The 18,452-nt window shown below is 40.5% G+C and overlaps 1 protein-coding gene across 2 annotated transcripts in view; it reads right to left on the minus strand.

Moving 5' to 3' along the window:
* Window positions 1-334: 334 nt before the first annotated feature.
* Window positions 335-18,452, minus strand: part of Gopc (golgi associated PDZ and coiled-coil motif containing) — a 46,491-nt gene continuing 28,373 nt past the window's right edge. For both annotated transcript variants that reach the window (XM_076552471.1, XM_076552472.1), the window contains 6 exons: window positions 16,628-16,803; window positions 15,140-15,305; window positions 12,221-12,316; window positions 9,751-9,915; window positions 5,819-5,999; window positions 335-3,132 (listed from right to left, as the gene is read on the minus strand). In XM_076552471.1, the coding sequence (XP_076408586.1) occupies window positions 3,005-3,132; window positions 5,819-5,999; window positions 9,751-9,915; window positions 12,221-12,316; window positions 15,140-15,305; window positions 16,628-16,803 (912 nt within the window). In that variant the 3' untranslated portion in view covers window positions 335-3,004. The remainder of the gene's footprint in view (window positions 3,133-5,818; window positions 6,000-9,750; window positions 9,916-12,220; window positions 12,317-15,139; window positions 15,306-16,627; window positions 16,804-18,452) is intronic.

Consider the following 18,452-nt stretch of genomic DNA (forward strand, 5'->3'; position numbering starts at 1 on the left):
TACTAGGATTGGGTTTATCCTTTTATCAAGGCTGTCCTTGCTATGGAACATTAACTTTTAAGATCTGTAATGCAAAACTAAGCAAAAGAGACTAGGGTTCCTGTCTTCTGCTAAATGTCTAAAACACACTACTGGTCCCAGAGTTGTTCTCACAGTTCCTTCCTTCTAACTACCATATTTTTAATTAATTCAGATGAAACAGTTACGACTAAATAATTAATTCCTACCAGCCCCATAATATCCTACTCCAGAATCTGGATTCAATCTTTGCATATTTCATAACATGGTGGTGCAAGTCATAGAGGCTACTTAGAATCCACAAAAAACCAAAATATTTAATGTGAATGAAAGAAAAAGCATTTATTTTCCCTCAAATCTGGTAAATACCACTTTAATGTAGAAGAGGACATTTTTATTTACAGGCTAATTAAGAATATGATGCTCAACTTAACTAGATATAATACATTTATCATAAATCACCTTACATGTGAACCAATATAATTTTGTTTTAAAATATGAAAACAACATAAGCCCACTGCTGTGGGGAATAGTCCAGCACCATGGACAGGTTGTGCTAACTTGTAATTTTTCCACTCTAATCAACAGGCTTCATCTCTCTTGAATTTAATTTAACAATAATCCCTAAGCCAAATGTGGCGTTTCCATCATGTTCAGAACAGAGAGCTGCAGGAAACAATTTTGCACGTTAGGGTGACTTTATCTGCACACACACCTCACGTTCGTTCTCTTGAACAACTTCCCCCTTCTGTCATGTTTTCACTGTTATGGTTTTGCAACAGCTGTCCACCCATGTTTTAGCTTTGTCCAAGAAGCTTCAGTGTTATCTGGGCATCTATACCAATGTGAGATATAAAAGCTACTTTCCACTCAGTGCTTTGGAAAAGGTGAAATACCTAGTTCATCCCCAACAATGACGTAGTCTGAAAATGAACTCCCCACTAGGCCTGAAAAAGTGCCCGGATGCTCACAGCAGCGTCAATCACTGTGCTCTCACAGCCTTCCAAACCACAAACAAAGCAGCAGAGAAGCGCAGGACACTGACCTGCAGAAACATAAACTACTCTTTCTAAAGACACACACACCGTAACCATCTCACAGTCTCTCAGAGGGAATGCATAAAATGCCCATCCAGTTTCTAAAAATCTTAACCATTTATTGTGCAGATCTTGAAAAAAATCCAAAGGATTATAGCTTATATTTCCTAAATATTCAGTCATACATATAAGGCATATTCTTTGGGGGAGAAAAAGCCATGGTCATTCCCAGGCAATGTATGTTGAAAGAATATAGGAACAACAACATGGTTTCATGTCATGGCAAAAATGTTTTCAGATCTGTTACCATGGATATTTTTTCTTCACCTAACTGAATACACTGGCTACCACCTACTTTGAAGATCACAAGTCATGCAGTGGGGCATGTGTTTGGCATAGGGGAAATACATGAGAAAAAAACAATCTTTCTCTTAAGAGGCCCAGCCTGTCAGGAGCAAACAATAATATGTAACTTTTTATTCATTTGTACAATTAAAATACTAACCTTGCTTACAGGCAATGTTACGCTACTAAGTACCTCAGCATCAGTAACAATATACAGACGAAGTGCATCTCTAGTTACCAGTGAACATGGTGATACTTTGAAGGATGAAACCACCCACACAGACCATAAATGAGCAACAGTTACAAACTAAACTTATAAATAGCGAAATCACAAAATAAAGTATATACACTTTATAGATTTAACTTTGAACAAATATATAATGCATCTGGGAAGAAGAATCATACCAAGAAGGAGATACTAGAGGCTTCTCCCACTTAATATTCCCTTAGGTGTAAATCCTTTAGAACAGTGACGGAGCAAAAGTCACCACCTCTTTAAAGACAGTATTTGACTTTGCCTAGCAAGGTGCAGTGCTCTGTGGGTCAGGAAGGAGGGAGCAGGCACTCTGTGCTTAGTTCTGATACGAGAGAACTAATGTATTTACAGAGTTCGCACATGAGTATTGCTTTAGTCAAGCATATACTCAAGAGAAAACCAATACGGTCACTGTACCAAAATGTCTTTACCTCGTCTTGCCCACCTTGGCTCCTGGCTTTTTAAATGATTGGCAAGTCAGGTACTTAAAGCATACTGCAGTTTGAACACAATGTACTTCATGACATCGTAATGTTTCCTGACTATCACAAGACAAAGCTTATGAACAAACAACTCAAAATGTATAAACATTTGAGACTAAACACTAATAGTGTAATGCTCCAGTGCCATGCACACAGATCAACATAATTGACAACAGGTATTTCACACTCGTCTGCGTTTCCTTTAAAAACCCAAAGTAAAATGCACACTAACTTTTCAGAAACTACTTCTAGTGCAGCATTGATTGCTACGGATTGCCTAAAGAAAATATTTTGTACGGCAATAAACTGGAAAGCAAACCCGTTATAATAAATGATCATGAAGAATTAATTTAGATATCAGGAATGTACAACACACCTTTTTTAAAAACCTGAAACAAATTTTTCAGTTAAGCAAAAATGTCAACCTAGATTTCTTCAATTCACTGAGTCAAATTCTGTCATCTGAAGTTCTGCGGTTTATCCTTAGGGAATATGTGATAAGGATTCATTTACTCTGCTGTGTTTAAAGGGTACTTAGAAAATCCAGTTAGCATTGTCCTGTTAAATATGAAAAGGAGCCAAATGGAATAGCATCCACTTGGCCTTTCTTTAAGAGTCTAGTAATACCCCTTGGGAGACACATGCTTTGGTGCTTAGAGTCCAGGAAAATCAAAATTGCCTTCCATGCAATAGCTAATGAAGGTATACCACAGAAAACAGGGTTATGCACTTAGAATTGCTCACACGAAGCCCTGAGGTTCCCGCCTGTCTTTAGGCAGCACACAGCCTGCCCTGATCTTGTGCAATCTTCATCACCGTCCTCACGAGTGCCCCAAGTTCAGAGTCTGACGACCATCAGGGGTGGATTAGTAAGCCTTTTTATGATGCAGGCTGTGCAGATCGGCTGCTCGTGCGGTGCTGTCGTCCAGAGGGCTCTCACCCGAAGCCCCCATGTCCCCATTCTCATGTGCGTCACTCACCGACTTCTTATACCCTGGAAGAAGGGAACAGAAGGAAAACCAGGAAGTCTGGGCTGAAAATATGTCTCTGTTTTATAATTTCCCTGAGGAAAAAAATGTCCACTGAAACTATTAGCAGTGATATAAGGCAAACTAACACTGTCTTGATCAAATTCGGAGTATTTAAGGGCTCATCTTAGAGCAGATAGCAACATCACACACATTTGAAAGTACTATCTATTGAAGCCACCTGAAAGTTATAGATAGAAAACTAGATAGAAATAAGTCTATCTAGTTTTCTAAACAACTTAGGGTTGACAAACATTCCATTTTACTTCTACAACTATCTACTGAAATGCAAATATTTTAATTTTTATATTTTGACAATGAGTTCCTGGCCAGCCTAGGAGTCACAGGAAGACCTCAAACCCAACAAAGCTATATTTTTCATTATCTGGCGCAGTTAAAGTGATATGCCATATGACAAGTCCTATTTCATGGTTTAGATGCTTGCAGCTTATATTAAGTAACAGAGTATTTTCTAACCTCAGCTATAACAAAAAATAAGAAACAGGTTTTCTTCTGTTTGTTCGTTCGTTCGTTTATTCATTCATTCATTTATATTTATTTATTTGTTTGTTTGTTTGTTTATTTATTTATGTGTCTGTTTGTTTTTTGTTTTTCAAGACAGGACTTCTCTGTGTAGTCCTGGCTGGCCTGGAACTCACTCTATAGACCAGGCTGGCCTTGATCTCAGAGATCCCCCGCTTCAGCCTCTTGAGTGCTGCATTAAAGGTGTGCACCACCACTGCCCAGCCTCGAACAGGTTTTCTAATCCCCATGATATATCAGTAAAAAAACAATGGAACCATGGGATAGCAGTTCAGCACTGTAAGGTTCTGACAAAATTCCACAACATTCTGTCCATGTCCATCTCGTGAGCCACCTCCCTCCTCAAGACACAGTCTCATTGTATGGCTCTGGCTGTCCTCAAACTCACTTTGTAGACCAGGCTGGCCTCCAACTCAGTTTCAACTGTCTCAGCCTCCTGAGTGCTACCTGCTATTCATTTCTAGAAACATTTTTAACATATTTATTTTTATTTATATATATAAGTATGTACACGTGTCTAAACGCCTGTGGAGGCCAGAAGAGGGCATCAGATTCCCTGGAGCTGAAGTTCCATTAGGTTGTGAACTACACAATGTGGGTGCTGGGAACTGAACTCCGGTCCTCTACAGTGTGCCAAGTGCTCTGAACCTGAGCCACCTCTCCAGCCCCAGAGGCTGCTGGCTTTACAGAAGGTAGCAAAAAGAAGATTTGCTTCTAGGTCTTTGTTTACTTTGTTACAAGTGCATGCAGAATCGGCTTCATAGATCTATTATTATTTTCAAATAACTGCCAGTTTTCTTTAGTACTATACAGAAATCTAACAATGTGGACTTCAGGCATCACCAACTCACAATTACATTAGAGTTCAATTGCTTTTCTTACACTGTGAAAGTAAACACACAGAATTCTGTAAAATCTCATATGGGTCATGTGAAAAACACTGGATTCCTGAAGTAAGTAGCAATTCAAAAGCTGACATGTTTTATTGCATTACGTAAGAATTATATTTATTCTTACAAGCTCATTACAAGCTTACACAGGGGAACCAGTCAAGCTCCTGGGGATTGATGCCATGTTCTACAAAACACTAATTTTCACTGGAGAGCTCTTGTTTTATTTCCGGCAATAAGTACTCTCAACTGTCTTCTCTGAAGTAATGGACTGAAAAATTTTAAGATAATGGCCACCCAAGAGTCTGAATAACCATCATCTGTCAGTCATTCCTCCAAAGAAGTCAGGAAGCTAACCAGTGCAGTACTGAAGACCAGCACCTCTGTCCAGTCTGCCGGGTAACTGACAAGCACAGCTGCGTCTCAAATGGAATTTTAAAAAGCAATGTACAAAACAACTGGCACTGGGACCTAGGCCAAGAACTCTGAAGAAAATTAAAGGTAAAAGTGGAGGGGTTTGGATGCATGCCTGTGATCTCAGCACTTGGAGACTGAGGCAGGAGGATTGCAAACTCAAAGCCAGCCCAGGCTTTACAGTGGGATCCTGTCTCAAAAAGCAAATCAAAACTAAGCAACATACTCAAGAATTAGCATTTAATTTAAAAAGTCAGTTTTTATAGTAACCCAAACACCAATTTCATCTAAAAATCAATTCTGTGTCATCACAGTATTATTATGAAAAGCTCCCGAGTCCACGTGCCTCTCTCAACAGGTCCCAAGGACTCCCCGACACTTATCTAGGATAACTTGGAAACCACTACTCTACCTAAAGAAAGTGCCAGCATATTTCTTTAATAATTACCAAATTAAAAATCTTGAGGCTCGTATATCCTGATAATCATAGACATCAATTTAACCACTAGTCCACACTTAAGTTCTAATTCCTTGTGTTCTGAGAACAGAATTTGCATTGAGACACTTGTACTCTAAAGGGACGTTGGTTTGTTTCAGAGTCTAGACAACTGGAATCTTCTTAAGTGTCTTAGGCAAGATGAACTAGAAAACATGTCAATTGGTGTGCATAGTAAACTTCCAGAGTGACTGTCCCTTCCTTTCGTCGGCACAGTTAAAGCTGCGTCCCTGGAGAACACTGAGGCTTTCACATGTCAAACTGTCCCTGACAATCAGCACGGTCGGAATACAGTGTGGGGCTTTTTACCTGGTAACCCTTTCATTTCGCCACCACTCTCTTTGCAGCCAGCACCAGGATTGCCACCTCCTTCTAACTCATCAAGGTACAGACGGTAACGGTGTCCACTCTCGTCCTCATACTCCACATTTTCATCATCAGAATCCACTTCAGGAGCCACGTACACCACTTCAAATTCAATCTCGCCTCTCTAAACAGGGATGAAGACAGAAAGTCAGTCACTGTGATCATAGTCAAGACAGAACTCCCAGTCTTCGGGAACAGGTACCGGGAGGAGGAGATGGCAGACCCTGCTCCTTTTCAGTCAGGCATGACATTCTTCTCGACTCTCTAGAGGTGCAAGTGCAGGAGGCCATGATGGCCAGACCACTCGGTGGATCGTCTCTACAAGGGAGTCCCTTCTAACTATTACAGTTCCTTCCAAGGATCAAAGCATTCATTCGTTTGAGACAAAGTCTCAGGTAGACCAGCCTGGCCCTGAATCTGCACACAGCTGAGGATGACCTTCAACTCCTGATCTTCCTGCCTCCACTTCCTTTTTAAAAAAAAAGTATTCATTTATTTATTTTATATATATGAGTGCTTTATCGGCTTGTATGACTTTATGCCAGAAGAAGGCATCAGATCCTATTATAGATGGTTATGAGCCACCATGTGGTTGCTGGGGATTGAACTCAGGACCTCTGCAAGAACAGCCAGTGCTCTTAACCACTGAGCCATCCTTCCAGCTCCCTGCCTCCACCTCTTAAGAAAAGGGATTACAGGTGTATGAGTGACCTGACCATAGTATGTTTGTTTTGTTTTGTTTTGGAGACAGAGTTTCTCTGTGTAGCTTTGGTGCCTGTCCTGGATCTCGCTCTATAGACCAGGCTGGCCTCAAACTCAGAGATCCGCCTGCCTCTACCACTGGCTGTATAGCAATAGTTTTTTGTTTTGTGTGTGTGTGTGTGTGTGTGTGTGTGTGTGTGTGTGTGTGTGTGTGTGTTTAATTTTTTATTTAATGCCGAATGATGTTTATTGAAGGAGGGAAGAGGTCTTAAATACAGGCTTACAGCACAATGGGAAAACCCCGGAGGGTAGAAGTTCACTACCATGTTTTACAATCTTGCACCTGAGCTGTTAACGCCCATTATGCAGGATACACAGACAAGGAACTTCCCTTAAGCATTCAGGAGGGTGGAACCCTGCAGGGAATTAGCATTGGGAGGATATCAAGGTCAACTGACCATAGTATTTTAAATAGTGTATCTAAAATAAAAGGGATGCTTAACTATTAAATTTACAGAGTATTGGAACAAGTGTCCAGTTTAAAGTCATCTTACACTTTACCAGCAATTTAACACATCTATTTAAACAGATATTAAATAAAGCTGTATATAAGGGTGTCAAACAAACTTGACTAGTTCTTTTATAGTTCTCCCTTTGAGATAGGAACTTATTCTGTAGCCTACACTAGCCTGGAACTCAACCACACTAGCTTCAAACTTGCAGCAATCCTTCTGCCTCAGACTCCCCTAACTGGGATTATGGGTGTGAATTACTACACTCAACTTATTTTTAAGTCTTAAACCTTTGTTTAAAAGAAGAAAAAAAAAAAAACTTCTTACTGAGACAACAGTTAATAAAGGTATTTATTTAGTAATAACAGTAATTACTATATTATTGCATAAAATTACAGCTTTTATTGATCCCCAGAGCATCCCTATTATAGTTCTCTTTCTCATAAATGAGCAGCCTTGATGAGGACTGAAGAGAACATGTAGCTTTCTGCACATCACAGGCAAGCACAAAGCAACAGCAGTTTGGCTGTGAAGTCTTTATTTGTTTCTCTATGCTAGGCTAGATGCAGTATTTTTATGGTTATTCTTTAACAGCAACTCTATGCTCAAGTATAAAATTATAAATAATCTTAAGGTAAAGAAAACTCCCAAGATATAACTATTACTTACTGAGACTGCAGTCACCACATCCTAGTCTTGTGTGTGTAACTCTGAAAATTACAGCCTGTCTTCTGTCAGAACCGAGTATGCCAGTTTTGATTGCTACCCACTTAGAGTCTTCGGTGCTGTGCTTTCCCGGTGCTGCCCCTAACAAGTGTGCTACAGGCTGTGTCTTCCACATTCACTACTGCCTACCGGCAGCTCCTTTGCCAGAGCTGCTATTCATCCAGTTCTTCTGCTATTGACACACAGTCCAAGTGAGCCCCGAAGACACTAACTCAGGAGACTACAGTAGCGTTCTCTCCTATCAGATAATTAAAGGACAGTATCATCACAATATAGGGCGTCAGAGAAAGGACTGCTGGAAGGAGACTGCTTTTAGTCATAAAATATAACTGTCTAGCTTTCTTATTTAACATAATTAAGGTGGGCTAAGGGACGGCTCAGTGGTTAAGGGCACTTGCTGCTCTTGCAGAGGACCCAGTTTCGACTCCTAGCACCCACATAATTAATAAATACCATGTGTGAAGGTAGATAGATAATGTAGTCTCAAAGGCATGTCCATGTCCACACACATGTACCTAGGATACCTATGAATGTGATCCAACACAAAATTGTAAAACATTGCAAGACTGTTTTTGCCATTTTTTTTTTTTCTTTTTTCTTTTCTTCTGAGACAGGGTTTCTCTGTGTAGCTTTGCATCTTTCCAGGAACTCACTCTGTAGCCCAGGCTGGCCTTGAACTCACAGAGATCCGCCTGCCTCTGCCTCCCATATGCTGGCATTAATGGTATGCGCCAGCACAACCCAGCTGTTTTTGCCATTTTTTAAAACCCATTGTGTGATTCCAAAGACTAAACTTCGCAGGTGACAATGCTCTGTCACAGTATCAAAAGGTGAGAAATACATACAAACACAAATTTCAGGCTTAATATAGAAGACTTTTTTTTGGTTTTTCGAGACAGGGTTTCTCTGTGTAGCTTTGCACCTTTCCTGGAACTCACTTTGTAGACCAGGCTGGCCTTGAACTCACAGAGATCCGCCTGCCTCTGCCTCCCGAGTGCTGGGATTAAAGGTGTGCACTACCACCACCAGGCTAGAAGACCTTTTTAAAAGTCATTATCTGTAGGTTTTCCCTTTGAATCCTTTAATCAATGTCATAGAGATGTTTTATGTATCATCGTGTAGAGCTGAGCTAATTAAGTATACGATCACATTCAAGGACGATTGTTCTACACTAGTATAGTAACATCGATGATCCCCAACCTTAATGTTGTAATTCCCTCAACCCTATTTTCCAAGGAAAACAGAGGTGATAAGAACATGAGATAACAAATCTGACTCTAAATATGGATTCTTATTCTATAATTTAATTTGCTAGGCAACTCTGAGCACATCCTTCATTCTCTAAGAATTTCAGCTACTTTAATATTTATCACTATCATTATTTTGTATTATTTGTGTTGGTGTTTTGCCTGCATGAATGTCTCTGTGCCCTTGGAAACCAGAAGAGGGCTTAGGATAGATCCTGGACCTGGAATTATTATTAATGTAGGTGCTGAGAGTCGAATCTGGGTCCCCTGCAAGAGCAGCAAGTGCCCTTAACCACTGAGCCATCCCTCAGCCCACCTTAATTATGTTAAATAAGAAAACTGAGCTAGAGGAATGCTATAGGTCCTTTCAGTTATGTTTCATTACCAAAAGCAGTCTACTTCCAGCAGTCCTTTCTCTAACACCCGATACTGCGCTGATGCTGTCAATCTTGCTCTTAAGTGTCTATCCTACTCTGAGCATCAACACATACCTTACTGCTCCATTTCACCTGAACAGATGAGATTGCCACACAGAGGCCTGATGCAATCTGTTCAAGGGTAAGCAGTTTTGGAAAGGAGTCAACATAACCATCCTTTTCAGCAAGTATGATCATATGACATCTATAAGCTTCAAAGAATGGAAACAAGCTCTATACCAGTTTTAATTACATGAAGAAAATTAATTCACCTGCTGGGAAAGTATGGTTACAGCTTCTTTATGTTTTGTGTCCCTTAGGTTAACTCCATTCACTGCCAGAATAGCATCTCCAACATGGAGTCCTCCACATCTATCAGCAGGCTGTCCTGGATGGATCTCAGAGATGAGAATGGGAACACCATGCTCCTTCCCGCCCTAACAATAACAATATCAAAGGCAGTTAGTTAGTTTACATGTTATAAAATGGCTGCAGATCATCTTAGAGACATTTTCTTAAAAATTCATTTCAATAAGTGGAGGGTTTCTGTAAACACTTGCTACCAAGGAGGCACCTCCAAGTACAATGACCAAAAACATTCGATTTTATGAAATCATTCTAGACCCCAAAACTAAAATACCCAAACAAAAAACTACAATAACCTCACCTCATTTCTTAAACATTAAGAACAAATTATCTATGTCCACAGTACTTTGTGCCATCTTATGGGCCCTTCCACAGCACTTTTATCAATGTAAACTGTTAGGTACTGTGGGGGCTGAGTAAGAGTGGCCCCCATAGGCTCATATATCTGAATGCTCAGTCACCAGGGGTAGAACTGTTGGAGAGGATCAGAAGGATTCTGAAGTGTGGCCTTTCCGGGGAGTGTGTCACTGGGATGGACTCTGAGGTTGCAGGCCCAGTGACTCTCGCTCAGCCTTCGGATCGGGATTCAGTTCTCAGCTACGGCTCCTGTGCCATGCACACTGCTGTGCTCCCTACCACGATGACAATGGACTAAGCCTTGGAAACTGTAAACCCGCCTCAGTTGAAGAGTCGCCTTTTATAAGAGTGGCCTCGGTCATGTGTCTCTTCAGAGCAATAGAACACTGACTAAGATATGTATAATAAGATCAATCATTTTATGTATAACTAAGATAATACAGTGTTTTTGAGACAAGGTCTCTATGCAGCTCTGGAACTTGTTATGTAGACCAGGCTGGCCTTGAACTCACAGAGAGCCACCTAGCTCTGCTTGATAAGTGCTGGGATTAAAGGCATGTGCCACCATGTACAGCTCTAACCAAGATAATTTTAAAATTGCATGATAAATCTTCAATTTCAGAAATACAAAAGTATGTAATGTTGAGTTGAAGAAATACAGTAATCGTTAACTGGTCTCACTTTATATAGCTTGTATAATTGTTATGTTATTTCTATTTAAAAATTTTTATTTTATGTATATTGGTGTTTTGCCTGCCTCTTTGTCTTTATAACATGGTCATGCAAGGTGCCTGAGAAGGCCAGAAGAGGGTGTCAGATCCCCTGGAAATGGAGTTACCTTATGAGCTGCCATTTAGATGCTGAGAATTGAACCTGGGTCCCTTCAAAGAGCAGCCAGTGTGTTTAACCACTGACCTTTTCTCTAGCTCTAAGGGCATTATATTTTGAAAAGTAGATACTTAATAAATAAGTAAATAAATATAAATTAAATCTTCTTCTTCTTTTTTTTTTAATGTCCTGGAACTCTGTAGACCAGGCTGGCCTTGAACTCACAGAGATCCTTTTGCCTTTGCCTCCCAAGTTCTGGGATTAAAGGAGTGAGTCATCATCACCCAGCAGTTAAATCATTTTTTTATAAGAAACATTTCTACATTAGGCAATACCAGAAATCAAATGAACTCATACAATACTTAAACAGTCTCAAATGAAAACCAAAGGAAAACACTAATATAAAACAAAACAACTCCTATTATGTATTGTTCTTCATTATGTTGTCCAAGAATAAGATTTGGTAAATTAGCAAAAAAAAATAAAAAAATAAAAAAAATGCTGAAATATGGATCCAAGGCCCAGTAAAATCTGACAGGTAAAAGTGAGAAAAGTGACACATAAGCCAAGGAGAACAGACTCTGGAGCCACTTAACTCGGAAGGGAACAGTCATGGCTGCACACAGGCTCCAGAAACAAAACAGAGACTTGTACAGATCACACTTCCAGGTGTACTGAAGATGTTAGCAACTAAGTTATAACAAGTTTTATACACAAAAGAAGGTTTTTTGCAAAAGTGCTACTGCCTAAGTCTTGAAAAATTTAGGGGCACCTGGCAGAGGGATGAGTATCCATCATCCCTGGTGTGAGCAGGCTTTCTGGAGCCCATTACCTATGAGGGGACACCTTGCACAGCCTCGATGCAGTGGGGAGCGGCTTGGACCTGCCTCAACTGAAGGGACCAGGCTCTGCTGACTCCCCATGGGAGGCCTTACCTTAGGAGGAGGGGATGGGGAGGCCGGGGAGAAGGCTGGGGGTGGGGAAGTGGGAGGATGGATGAGAGGGGGAGGGATCTATGGTTGGTATATAAAATGAAAAAAAATTTTTTTCTTTGAATAAAAATAAATAAAAAGAAAAATTCAGTCGTTTTGAGCTCTATCCAAAACACTTTGTTCCCCAGACGACGCCCGATGAAGGAGCCTGGTTCTACCAGACACCTGTCATTAGGAACCCGGAAGTGCTACTTCTTACTGTAATTGAAATGCCAAGGCCTTCATGGTCTTCCTTAAGGAGGAGGACTTTCCGAATCGGACCAACTCCCTGGCTTTTCTTCAAAGAGTCTTGATCCTTATTGCAGGGAAAAAAGGAAAAAAAAATGTAGTATTTAAATAACAAACCAAGCAGAACTCTTGTTACATAACTTGTTTTTAGAAATCATCACTAATCTCCTGGTATAGATAAACAGCACAGTAATTAAAAGATGAAAATGCTGTTCAGTAGGTATGGTAAATTTTAAGATAATTTTCTCACCTTTTGTAAATATCTGTTTAGAGTATAAGACATTATAAAATGACCAGGAAGCAGTCAATAAACAAGTATCTTCAAGGAATAACGTATCTTAATATCCTATATAAATGCTAACTGATTTTTAGAATTGAGAATTTTTTTCAACTTGAACAACTACTTACTTTTATTCTCTAGTGTTCTAGAACCTACCTGTTAAAAACAGTTAGTTCCTTTAATTGTTCTTTCTTTGACTACTTCCCTTGCCTTTTTTTCTTTTTAGTTCAAACCTAAGACCTTATTGCATGCTAAGCAAACACTTTGCTCTGGAACACTCAACTCCCTCTGGTATCTTTGATCCTTTTCTCTCTACTAAACTCGGTTTCAACTCAGCAGGGAGATAATCCTAACCATCTTCCAGTTTTAAGAAACTTGACAAACCCCCAAACCCAACAGGAGCCCGACCCAACATCCCTCCAGTCTTCCCGTCCTGTTATCGCCATCGTCTGCCCTCCACGCATGCGCACTTCCTTGCCTCCACATTACTTTGGTCACTTTGATTACGACTATTCCCTAGTCTGCAATTTTCTTTACGGTCACTCAGAACAATATTGCTGAACCCAGTGAACACCCCTCATCACTGCCCTACCCAGCGGAAAGTTAACAGGGCCCACAAACCCCTGGTTTGACACCCACGCTTTCCCTCTGGCTCTGTTACTTCCCAGGTGATCTGCATTGACTATTCAGGCTTCTCTCTCTGTGACCCACTCTTTCCCTCCACGCTAAGTTCCCATCCGTGGCCCCCTGTTCCTGCTACTATATACACGCTTTCCCTGGCTACTCCCTCCCATGGTTCCAATTCTACCAGACAAAACAGAACTTCCCTGATAGCTCTCCAACTTCAGTCTCCTCTCCTGAGCTGCAGCCACTCGCTCGAGTGGATGGATTTCTAGATGTCACCCGGGCACTTCCAACACTGCGTGTCTAGAACTGAGGTCATCTTTCCTCTCCCAGAACTTCATTTTCCTGTACTTCCTCCATCAGTAAAATCCAAAGAACACTTCGTCAGCCAAACCAGAAGCTCAGACTAACAGCTGTCAAAGCTCAGCCAGGCAAACCCTCCTCACTAACTCTCTCGGAGCTGCCCTCCTGTATTTCCACTGTTACTTCCCATGCTTTTCCCATTTTCTCCCTGGATCACCACTGTGCCCTTCTGACTGAGGTAGCTGGGCACATTACCATACTATTATGTTCACTATTATATTTAAAAGGTCCATAATTATCAGAGTAATTAAGTTAAAACTCCTATATTTAATGTAAAATAACTTTGGTCTTCCGGTTTCTAGCTAACTAGTTAGATGATGTCACAAAGTTATTTGAGTATGCTTTATCACTCTGATACTGCCCACACCAACCACTGCATCCCTCTTGTAAGCGGTTCTCAGACCCACTGGACCTCAGGGTTAACACGGAGCATCAGGCTCTAGAAGACAGTGACACATCTATGCACTGAGACCATGTTCCTCATTATGTCCTGTTCTTCTTATAATAACTTTTGTGGAGGCAACAGATTATTCTACTGTTTAAGGCTGTGGTGGCTTGAATGAGAATGGATCATACATTTAAATGTTTGGTTTCTACTTGTTAGACTGTTAAGGAAGGACTAGGAGGTGTGGTCTTGTCTCTGTCTCTGCTTGTTGCCTGCAGATCAGGATATCAGCTCTTAGCTACTGCTCCAGCACCATGCCTGCCTGCCTGTCACTGTGCTCCTCATCATGATGTTCATAGATTAATTCTCTGAAACTGTAAGCAAGCCCCCAATTAAAATCTTCCTTTTGTAATTGCTTTGGACATAGTGTTTCGTCACAGCAACAGAACAATAACTAACACAAAAGCCACATTCATACGGTACTAAAATGTGTGAACCACTGTGGAAAAGTGGTTCCTATATTCATTTTTTTATTTGTTTGCTTTTTTCGAGACAGGGTCTCACTATGTACCTCTGGCTGTCCTGGAACAAATTTTGTAGACCAGGTGGGCCTCGAATTCATAGAGATCCGCCCGCCCCTGCCTCCCAAGTTCTGGGATTAAAGGAATATGCCGCCATCACCTGGCCCAATATATTAAATTTTTATAGTTAAAGTCTGTATCATCTAATACAGTTTAATAAGGATTTATCCAGATAGAATGCTCCCGTACAATGATGGCTATGGAAGCAGAAACCTGAATAAAGACTTCAAATTCTTCTAACTGAAGACAAAATAAATGTAAATATTATTTCAGAATCTATGTTTAGATGTAGGTACCAAAATTCCCTTGAAAAGTTCTCCCAAATACAACTCATCACAGATAAGCTTATAATAAATTTAAACATGCTCAATCATGATACAGAAAAACTGAAATATGATCCAAAGTACAAACAATATATGTTTGCTAGACAGGGCTTACTGTCTGCAGAAACACCACTCTTGGGACATCAAGTCAGAAAAAGGACCAAATTCTGTTGAGTAATTGAACCTTTTAAATATGTAACTACTTTAAATAAGCTGAACCACCTTTTCATTCTTTAAGTAAAGGTTTCAAATACTGGTAGAAGGGACGAGAGAACAGAGAAGTAGACTGATAATCCAGCCAAGACAGGCTGAGTGGGTGGCAGCAGGGACATACGTGGCCTGGGGGTGCCTGCATGGGTCGCTTCAGGTCATTGCGTCCTCGGCAGGCTCTGATGACGGTTTTGTGGCGATGCAAATGTATTTCTGCTTCTAACTGGTTCCAGAGCTTGTCATGAGCAGGTCCCTTCATATCTCGTCCCAGTAACTGTATTTGTTGGACCCTTCACATGGGAAGAAGAGAGTAGCTCTTGGTACACTTATTAGACTTAAGATATTTGAGAAGAATTATTACTTTAAGTAGCTATTGCAGACATTTTAGTTGGGAACAAAACTAATACCCAGGTTTCTCCCAATGTCTCTCAGATTTGTACAGGTAAACCAAAAGGGACAAGTATCTTTAAGGAAAAACCAGCTAAAAATATTTTTAAAGAGATAAGTGAGAACTACTTTAACTATATACTTAATTTAAATATATTTTTTGAGGTTAATGGCAACATGTTTTATTTCTTGCATAACTGAATTCAGTGTACTATTGCATAGAAGCAGTTAGATGACTCTGACCATATAAAAACATTTCTTTTAATTATATTTCAAAATGATAAAATTATTTGCTTAAGGGCTAGAGAGAGAAAGCTCAGTGGTTAAGCGCATTTGATGCTCTTGAAGAGGACCTAGGTTCAGTTCCCAGCACCCACATGGTCTCACAACCATCTGTAACTCTTGTGCCAGGGGATGTGACCTCCTCTTATGACCTCTGAAGGCACTGCATACACACGGTGTATATTTAACATGCAGGCAAAACACTCACACATAAAATAAAATTTAAAAATCTAAAAATAATTTTAAAAAATCTTTGCTTCGCCAGGCAGTGGTGGCGCATGCCTTTAATCCCAGCACTCGGGAGGCAGAGCCAGGCGGATCTCTGTGAGTTCGAGGCCAGCCTGGTCTACAAAGTGAGATCCAGGAAAGGCGCAAAGCTATACAGAGAAACCCTGTCTCGGAAACACACACACACACACACACACACACACACACACACACAAAAAAAAAAAAAAAAAAAAAAAAAAAAAAACAAAAAACTTTGCTTCATCTCAGTTCTTAATAGAACATAAAAATGAGTATAAAATGATTTGATACTAGCATGTCAAAGTTTATGACTGATTTCCTAACAATATTAAAGCCAACAGAACTAACTTTTATAATAAAATTACTTTTATTCTTAAAAATATTTGAGGCCAAAAAGAGCAGATGTAACGGACAAGGGACTCCTTATTGATGACGACATGGGTACTTCCTGTCACAGTCAAGACAGGAAACAACCGAGAAGTATTGCTTGGCAGTTATAGGCATCTCATAGTAGGTTAGTATCAGTCTGTCTGTGTAAACGACACTTAGTATGGATAAATAAATAATGTTGCCAATATTAATTCAGCAGTGCTAACCTATAGCTACACATAAATATAACTGAGGGTAAAATGTTCATTTACAGGAGATGAGTCGGCTGCTGGTCGCTAAGAATACAAGCAGAGCTGTCTTTACACACCTGCCCGCCAGCTCCTTATCCAAGTACTTGGCAGCCAGCCTGGCCCCATAGACCTCCGCCTGGAGAACAGCGATGTGCCTGCGGAGGGCCTCATTCTCCTTCCTGAGCAGCTTCACTTCAGCTTCCAGTTGAGCTTCCTTTACCTTCTCCGTTTTATTTGCCTCAAGTTCTCTTTCCTAGAGGAATTTAGAAACCATAACTTTATAACAATGTCTTTATGATTCTACAGCCAGGTGAATGATGCCCTGTAAAAATACATGCAAGCTCAGGACATAACACAAACAATGAAAACATGGGAAACTGGACTGGAACACAAGGCTGAATCTAGTTCTTTGTTTTTATACGTATTTTAGTGTGTGTGCCACACGTATGTGGGCTGTCCTCAGGGGCCAAAAGAGGGCTCAGATACCTGGGAGCTGCAGTTCCTAGTGGTCGTGAGCAGGCTGATGGGGTGCTGGGTCCTCTGGAATAACAGCAAGTGCTCTTAACTCCTGAGCCATCTCTTTAGAGCATAGTTCTCGGTTTTTGAGATAGTCTTTCTCAGTGGCTCAGGCTGGCCTGCTCACTATATAGCTCTGGCTAGCCCTGAATCTGAAATCCTTCTCCATCTTTCAAGTGCTGGGATTACGGATACATAAAACAATGCCTGGCTCGATTTCCTTCTTTTAAAATTAGGAATACAATGTCTTGGACCTTCATTTGGATAAGTGCGTGCCATGATGCACGCTGATGTTAAGAGAAGCAAGAGTAGTCTTAAGTAAATACTGAGTTGACTCACTTTCTAAAAATGACTAGACTAATAGAAAAACATAAGTCACACATGGCAGCTCGAGACTGCAAGCCTCAGGAGGCTGCAGTAGAAGGACCCTGAGTTCCCTGTCACCCTTGGCTACACACAGTTTCAGGCTGGCTTTTACCCACTGTCCTATTCTAAGTTTTAAGAAAATACCATATAACCATGCTTGGAGAGCCTATAGTTACTATGTTAGAACACACACTTAAAAAATTCTGTAGGAAAGAATATCCATGGTATAGAGTATTCTTTTTTTTTTTTTTTTAAGATGTATTTATTTATTATGTATACAGTGTTCTGCCTGCATGTGTAACTGCACACCAGAAGAGGGCACCAGATCTCATTATAGATAGTTGTGAGCCACCATGTGGGTGCTGGGAATTGAACTTAGGACCTCTGGAAGAGCAGCCAGTGCTTTTAACCTCTGAGCCATCTCTCCAGCCCGGTATAAAGTATTCTTACTACATGGATCTAGGTCATGTATTTGTAACTTACAGCAGATCATAGAGTCATTTTTCTAGGGAAAACAACTTCTTCCCTTTGGCTCCTATGAAGTAAAATAGTTACCCATTTTCAGCTCTCATAAAAGAAGTTGTATCTTCAGTCTTCTATGTGCCTCTACAGGTATTACAGGACATAATCCCCAAACCATCACTATTACATTTTTTCTCCCTAAGACAGGGTTTCTCTGTGCAGCTCTGGCTGCCCTAGATCTCGCTCTGTAGACCAGGCTGGCCTCGAACTCAGAGATCCACCTGTCTCTGCCTGCTGAGTGCTGGGACTAAAGGTATGCACCACCACCCAGCTAAACTTTTACTTTGAGTTCATGTATGAGAACTGATGTTCACTTCTCCTTGTGTTTATACAGTGTGTTTATGCTCACAGACCATGGGATCAGGACACAAGGATAAAATGGGAAGCTTCAAGTCAAAGCAGAATGCAAAATGGAAGGTACAAGTCCTGGCCAAAGAAAGGCAAATTCCAAATCAGATGCTCACTAAGTGTGTGGCTAAACACACCTCTTCTACAGTT

The sequence above is a fragment of the Peromyscus maniculatus genome, chromosome 16, assembly GCF_049852395.1.
Source record: "Peromyscus maniculatus bairdii isolate BWxNUB_F1_BW_parent chromosome 16, HU_Pman_BW_mat_3.1, whole genome shotgun sequence".
In the NCBI taxonomy this organism is placed as follows: Eukaryota; Metazoa; Chordata; class Mammalia; order Rodentia; family Cricetidae; genus Peromyscus; species Peromyscus maniculatus.